We start from the raw sequence: 8,016 nt of genomic DNA, 5'->3' as shown, positions 1-8,016 counted from the left end.
ACAGGAAAGCCACACACACAGACCAAGTCCTGAACTATGAAAGCAACCACCCCAACACACATAAACGAAGTTGCATCAAGACACTATTCAAAAGGGCCACAACACACTGCAGCACACCAGAACTGCAAAAAGAGGAAGAGGAACACCTGTTCAAGGTATTCGCCAAAAACGGATACCCGCATTAATTATCTCACTAGTTAATTCCTTTAAGGCCATGGGATAAGGTTTAGGAGTACCTAGGGGCTTGTTAGTGTGCAGTTCCAACAATTTGTTCAGTACCACAAGCTTGATATAATTTACCCAAAGTTCCCTCTCCCTTCCATTTCTGGATATACAGATATTTCTAACATGTTACTTATATCCACTAGTGAACAGTGATACACTACTTGTTAAAGTAATCTGTCATTTCCTTATTTTTGATCAATAATCCCCTAAACTGACCTCCTATCGGGCTAACAATTTTTTTTACTTCTTTACTTTCTAAATATCTGTAGAAACTATTAATATTCTTACATTTTCAATTAGCTGTCTCTCATATTCTAAATTTTCCAGTTGCAGAGTCTGTTTGAGATATGACATCTGGAACAATGCATAGTTTTGTTTAAGAAAGAACATAACTGGATTAAAATTCACTGGGACGAAGGGTTGGTTTCTGAGCAAAGATTGGACACAGCAGCCCTATAACTATTGGAGACTGGAATACAGAAGAATGAGAACTGATCTTATTGAAATGTTTAAGATTGCAGGGAAATTGACAGGGTGGATGCAGAAAGGACAATTCCAAGTGTTGGAGAGATTAGAACTAGAGGGCACAGTTTAAAAAGGAGGGATCTCTCAATTAAGATGGAGATTTGAAGAAATCTTTTACTCCCAAAAGGACATTAGTTCCCGAATTCTCTTCACCAGAGAAAAAGGGAAGCATAATTACCCGAATATTGTTAAGGCTGAGGTAGATAGATTCTTGAATGACAAGGAAATCAACTGGACTAGAGACTAGACAGGAAGATAGTGTTGAGGCCTTTTGGATCAGCCATGGTCTTATTGATGGTGCAACAGACTTGTGTGACCAAATTGGTAACCATGTGACCAAATTGCCTAATTTGTACATTCAGTGCAACTAGGAGAGTGACATTTCTGGTGCCAAGCAATGAGCTGGTTTAAGTAACTTATAGGAAACATGATAGTAATAATAGTTCAATTAGCAATGGATAATAGAAAGTAATAATCTAAAATGAAGTTTCCACTTTGGAGAATTGCTAATTTCAAAGAGAAGAGTAGGATCTAACCAGATGAAAATGGAACCAAAATTAACAGGAATAAATGATAAATGAAAATGTTTAGGGAAAATATCTTCAAATACCAAACAATCATGATCGGGAACCCATTGTGCATGAGGGTCTTGGAAGTGGAAATGATTAGTGGTTTCATAAGGAAAAAGGATGGCAATGAAGGGAAATAAACCAGGTCTACAGGGAGAGGAGGGAACACATTGATTGGATTACTCAATGAAGAGCCAGCATTACTCTGACTGGCCAAATAGCCTTGTTGTGTTATAATTATATGTTAACTTTGCTTTTTCTTCATCTACTTCCTCTTACCCAGACTGTTTATATTCCAAAAGTCTGAATCCTTTCCTCTGATATCATCTCATCAATTTAATTACTCTTCATACTCCTGGTGATAATACACCACTTTCTGGATTAGTGGTGCTGGAAAAGCACAGCAGTTCAGGCAGCATCCGAGGAGCAGTAACTGCTGTGCTTTTCCAGCACCACTAATCCAGAATCTGGCTTCCAGCATCTGCAGTCATTGTTTTTAAGAAGGGCTTATGCCCGAAACGTCGATTCTCCTGTTCCCTGACCTGCTGCGCTTTTCCAGCAACACATTTTCAGCTTTTTACCACTCACACTATCCCTATATTGACTGGCACTATAATAATCCTGAGTAACACGTTCTCTATTCTCCAAATACTGAACCCCCGATTGGAGGACTCGGATTTTACGCCTCTCAATTTCATTGTCTCCGACGTGAGAAAGTCCTCCTAATTTTGTCCGTTCTTTCTCCAACACCTTTGTCACCGCCCTGTGGTTATCGCCTTTGGAAGAGAACGCATCATTCTAGCCTCTCAATGCCAGCTGCAAACATACTCGGTCTAATGCCTCCCCTGCACGTCGCTACCTCACTCCCTCATTGCACTTGTGCTTGTTTTCATTCTCACTGGGGCGGAATCACTGTCGACACTTTCCTGCCTCACTGACTGCGGACGGGACCAGCAAGTCTCGGGCTGCCCAAGCTCCAGACCCCGGCCCTAACTCACCCTCATTGCGGCCCAGAATCCGGCAGCACAGGCTTTGCAACAGTAGATTCGGGGACTTATGATCCACAGTCGCCATCGCCCGTCTTCCCAGTGCCCTGGCCCACAAGTCCCAGGTCGGAGCCCTGGCTTTACCACAGACCGCCCAGCTGCGGTCTCAGTTGATCACCAGCGCCAACGGCGCCATTTTTTTCAAGAGCCCGCTTGATTGCAACGGAACTGCAAACATCCACTTCCGGGTCAGAGGCACAATCCACCGCGAGGGGATGGATGGGGTCCGAGATCAGGGCGGGGCTTGGCGCCGAGAAGGAGGTGTCAGGAGGAGGAGGAGGGAGAGTGGGTGTGGCTGTGGGCAAGACCATGGCGTGGGCGGGGCACAGCATTGAGGGGCGTGGTCATAGAGGGCGGGCCTTAAAAGGGGCGGGGACAGTGTGTGTGTGGGGACGCGACGATGGATGGGCGGGACCAGTATGAGCGGTTCAGGATGGAAGTGGGAGACCGGATGCGAACGGTGTCAAGATGTGGGCGGAGAAGGATGGAGAGAGCGAAGGGGCCAGCAGGTGGGCGTGACTTAGTAGAGGGGCGGGGCTGATCGGGCAGACCGGGCGTGGCTGGGTGGATGGGCGGGGCGATTTGTGGGTTGCCTGGCGCTGATTGGGGTTGATAAAAGTTTAAAAACCCACAACAGCAGGTTATAGTTCAACGGGTTTATTTGGAAACACGAGCTTTCGAAGCGCTGTCCCTTCATCAGGTTCCAAATAATCCTGTTGGAGTTGCGTGATTTTTAACTTTGTCCACCCCAGTCCAACACTGGCACAGCCACACGAGATATGAAGGGTCAAAGGGCGGAGCCGTGGAGTGGGCGGGGCCAGATCTAGGAGGGCTGGCACGAGGGAGCGCGTCTGCGCAGAGGGAAGTCTGTTGAGGCGCGCTGGCGTTACCATGGTTACTCCTAGTCCACTGAAGGTGGAGCTGACCCTTGTCGTTCTTCTTGCAGTAATTATCGTGTGCCACAGATTTTGAGCATTGGGTGTGAGGTTTTCATGCTCGAGATTTAAACATCCCGCACACTGTTTCCATGCCTTTTTATCCAGGTATTATTTTAAATTTATTCATGGGAAGGTTAATGTTGTTTGGTAAGTCTGCCATTTATAGCTCTTCCCTGATGGTGGTAACTGCATGCTTTCCAAGGTCATTTCATTTGAAGTCACATTTAGAAAGGAAATAAAGAACTTCATAGCATCTTTCATCACCACAGATTTTTTTTCCAAAGCCAATGAATTTCAGGAAAGGTAATTTCGGTGATGTTGATTGAAGGATAAATATTTCCCAGCAAACTACGCAGAGAATAATTGCTCATCTTCAAAATAGTGCAACGGAATCTTTTACATCCACCTGAGAAGACAAGAGAGTTCTCAGTTTAACCACTCATAGCATCACACAGCACAGAAACAGACCCTTTGGTCCAACCAGTCCATGCTGAACATAAACTAGACCCACCTATCAACTCATCTGAAAAACGTTTACGTTCACTATGAAGAATATCCTCAGTACTTCTGTACTCAAGTGAGTCTTAAAAGGTGAGGGTCCACTCACTATGTGACAACTGGGCATCTTGGTGAACTCAGCCCAGTAGAATTTAGATTAGATTAGATTACTTACAGTGTGGAAACAGGCCCTTCGACCCAACAAGTCCACACTGCCCCGCCGAAGCGCAACCCACCCATACCCCTACATGTACCCCTTACCTAACACCACGGGCAATTTAGCATGGCCAATTCACCTGACCTGCACATCTTTGAACTGTGGGAGGAAACCGGAGCACCCGGAGGAAACCCATGCAGACACGGGGAGAATGTGCAAACTCCACACAGTCAGTCGCCTGAGGCGGGAATTGAACCCGGGTCTCTGGCGCTGTGAGGCAGCAGTGCTAACCACTGCCACCGTGCCGCCCACAAATTTATATTAGATTCCCTACAGTTGGAAACAGGCCCTTCAGCCCAACAAATCCATACTGACCCTCCACAGAGTAACCCACCCAGACCCATTTCCCTCTGACTAAAACACCTAATACTATGGGCAATTTAGCATGGCCAATTCACCTGACCTGCACATCTTTGGACTGTGGGAGAAAACACACACGGACACAGGGAGAATGTGCAAACTCCACACAGACAGTTACCCAAGAATTGAACCTGGGTCCCTGGTGCTGTGAGGCAGCAGTGCTAACCACTGAGCCACCATGCCACCCTTCCCTAGAATTCCTTCCCTTAAAGGGCATGAATGAACCACAAACTAATGGTTGTATGGCAATGTTTTCCATCTTTCTCATTAAGTATTAATAAATTAATTGGTCACAACTCATTTGACTTCTGAGATTCCGTTCCTGCTGAACTTCCAGTATAAGCTAAAATGATTGCTGTTAATTTTGTTATTCTCTTCCTCTGATCAAGTGTCTTCAGTCTTTGTCATTTTAAAATGTGAAATAAATTCAAAGAAAATATTTCACCTCTGAATTGGTTTCAGAACACTTTTAGACATTGTAATGTAAGTGTCTTGGTGCCTCATTGTCTCATCTCAAGCTTCCCCATGGACAGAAAGGCTATTCATGTGACGCTTTTACAGAAAGATTTTCATTATAAAGGTTTGCTGATTGAAAGCCAAAGGAAGGTCAGGGATTCACTTTTCAAAACCTTGCATGGGAATTGTGTTTTGGAGACATTGTAAAAAAAAAAAATTGCATTGTGACAGTGATAGTATGCAGAATATCCTGCCATTTGATTGTGTTGGTAACGTAGCATTTTAATATTTCAATCATAAAATTGACTGTATTCAAGAATTACAAAAGTATTTCACTTTTAACTTTATTCAATATTAGATTTAATCCTGATTTTCCGATAATACTTCACCATATTTAACATGCTTTGAAAATTGGGGTTGCTCATTTATCAATAGACAAAATCTCGCTCTGTAATTATAAATATAATTAAGATATAATTCAGCTGACTGTATATTTATCTGCTGCACCCAAAGAAAATCAATAAAAATTAGACTCTGCTCCAGGAGCCAGTATGATGAAGTGTTTGTTGGCATTCTGTTTTGTTTTCTAATATCTAAGCAGCAACAACCCTGGAGACTGTACAAAACGATTGCATCAAATAAGCTTGTGCTCCGAAACTTTCCGGAGCTTAGTTCCAGAAACGTAAGATAATGCTGAAGATTTGTTCCGGACCATCTTCCTCCCCAACCAATGGCATTCAAAAAGTTTCAGCAAACTTTCAAGCATCCAGACAAATCTAAGCAACAACAAAATGTGACTTTAACAAAGACACTGTGTACTGTGTCTTTAACATACTAAACAGCCTAAAGGTGCTTTGCAGGAGCATTATCCATCAAAATTTGATACCAATCCATGTAAAGATGTAGTGGGTAAATAAGAAAAGGCTTGTCAAATAGGTAGGAGGAGAAAGGAATGAGGTTTCAAGAGGAATTTCTAGAGCTGAAGGCCTAGGCAAGTTGAAGTTTCACTACCAATATTAGAGCAATTGAAAGCACAAATACACAAGAAGCCTGAATTTGAGGATCACAGAGGTTGTAGAGGAATTCTAAGGCTTGAAGAGGTTTTGGGGGATGCGAGGAATTCAAAAACCTGAATAAGAATTTTTAAATTGAAAAATTACCACACTGAAAACCAATTTAGCTCATATGCCAAGGTGTTGTTGAGTGAATAGTACCTGTTGCTGTTAGGATATGCACAACAAAATGTTGAACCAGCTGAATCTTAAAGTTTATAGAGACTGAAAACTGGTGGTTTTGAGGGAATACGGGGCAGCATATCTCCCTAAATGGTCAACTTGACACGTGATAATGGTGTTAAAAAGGATTTTTGTAACAGTGTGGCTGAGAAGATCAGGAAGGTAGTCATACAGCAAGAAAACAGACCCTTCCATCCAACTTGTCCATGTCTACCAGACATACCAATCTGACCGAGTCCTATTTGCCAGCATTTGGCCCATATCCCTAATACCCTTCCCATTCATATATCCATCCAGATGCTTTTTAAATATTGCAATTGTACCTGCCTCCACCACTTCATCTGGCAGGTCATTCCATAGACGCACCGCCCTGTGAATGAAAAAGTTACCACTCTGGTCCTTTTTAAATCTTTCCTCCCTCACCTTAAACCTATGTCCTCAAGTTATTGTGTGATTTTGAAAATATTGAGAAAATATTCACCGGGAAGTGAAGTGCCTGATAATTTGGTGATCCCCGGAATATCCGTTCTTGTTTGCAAACGGCACATCCTGTGGGACAGAGCATCTTTCCCTCAGAGGAGATGGTGGTGGTGGTGGTGGTGGAGGTTTGGCAGCAACTTTGCTCACATACTCAAAAATTAATACTTGATAGATGATATCCATCCTTTCCAGGTACTTGCTTGTTGCTGGGAAGATATGGCCTTTTAAATTTCAAATAATAAGAGTTCTGTACCAAACAGAAGTTGCTGGAGAAAACCATCATCTGTGCAAAGAAAACAGAATTATTGTTTCAAGTCCAGTGGCCCTTCTTCAGAACTGCACTAAGATTATTCATAGCATGTAGTTGCAGAGTATCATCAAGCGGAAGAGAATTATCCATGTCAGCTGAGAGAGGAGCTGCTCAAAGTCTTTCCCCTGGGGTGGGAGAGTCCAGAACTAGAAGGCATAAGTTTAGGGTGAGAGGGGAAATATATAAAATGGACCTAAGGGACAACTTTTTCACACAAGGGGTGGTGCATGTATGGAATGAGCTGCCAGAGGAAGTGCTGGAGGCTGGTACAATTGCAACATTGGAGGCTGGTACAATTGCAACATTTAAAAGGCATCTGGATGCGTATATGAATAGGAAAGGTTTGAGGGATGTGGGCCAAGTGCTGGCAAATGGGATTAGATTTGGTTGGGGTATCTGGTTGGGGTATGGACTAGTTGGACTGAACGGTCTGCTTCCGTTCTGCACACCTCGATGACTCTATGCCTCTGTTTCCCTATCTGTGAATTACTAAGGATAGTGGTGATCGTGGAGCAGAATGCTCTTTTGATAATGTCATGAAGAGCACACAGGTTGCTGCTAAAAGTTCCTAACACTGGTCGAGAAACTCGCAGTCTTCTGCACAACTGCTTTAGAAACAGAATATCACGTAGCATATATAACACCAAAAAGCACATCATCTTGTTTAAAGTAACCCTCGATTTTGTGGGAGGAAATATGGTGAGGCTAACAGCGCTCATGGTAAAGTGAAATTGGTGAACAGTGTTAAATGCAGAATTAAGAAGCTGAGTTGCCATGTCCTCCTTAAACCAGTTTCAATTTCACCGAGAAACACGTGGAGGCTTTACGAATTTAAACAAAACTTTTACGTTTCCTGTCTCTGCATGTCGAGATCCCACCTTTCCTTCTCCTACGCTGTCTCTTTTTTTGGTATTTGACCTCAATTCACATGGGTGTTTGGATTCTGTGTCTTTTTTTTCGCAACGAGCTGCTGCTGGCCTCATTCACACGTTGAGAGGGCGCTGGACTCTCCCTGTCTCCCACTCTGATAGCGAGTTGCCGTACAAGCCACCACCCCCGTGGAGATCAAGCAGGAAATCGACCACGAAACAAAATTAACAGATCGGGGAGGAATATATAAATCCTTTGTTTTACTTTGGTTTCTTATTCCGGACGGG

At 43.4% G+C, this 8,016-nt stretch overlaps 1 protein-coding gene across 1 annotated transcript in view; it reads right to left on the bottom strand.

The window, feature by feature from the left end:
• Positions 1–2,574, bottom strand: part of tubgcp3 (tubulin, gamma complex associated protein 3) — a 58,625-nt gene extending 56,051 nt beyond the window's left edge. The window contains exon 1 of the mRNA XM_043691221.1: positions 2,318–2,574. Within this exon, the coding sequence (XP_043547156.1) occupies positions 2,318–2,393 (76 nt within the window). The 5' untranslated portion in view covers positions 2,394–2,574. The remainder of the gene's footprint in view (positions 1–2,317) is intronic.
• Positions 2,575–8,016: the final 5,442 nt, after the last annotated feature.

The sequence above is a fragment of the Chiloscyllium plagiosum genome, chromosome 6, assembly GCF_004010195.1.
Source record: "Chiloscyllium plagiosum isolate BGI_BamShark_2017 chromosome 6, ASM401019v2, whole genome shotgun sequence".
In the NCBI taxonomy this organism is placed as follows: Eukaryota; Metazoa; Chordata; class Chondrichthyes; order Orectolobiformes; family Hemiscylliidae; genus Chiloscyllium; species Chiloscyllium plagiosum.
Note: the sequence above shows the minus strand (reverse complement) of the source record. Positions and strands in the feature narration are given on the sequence as shown.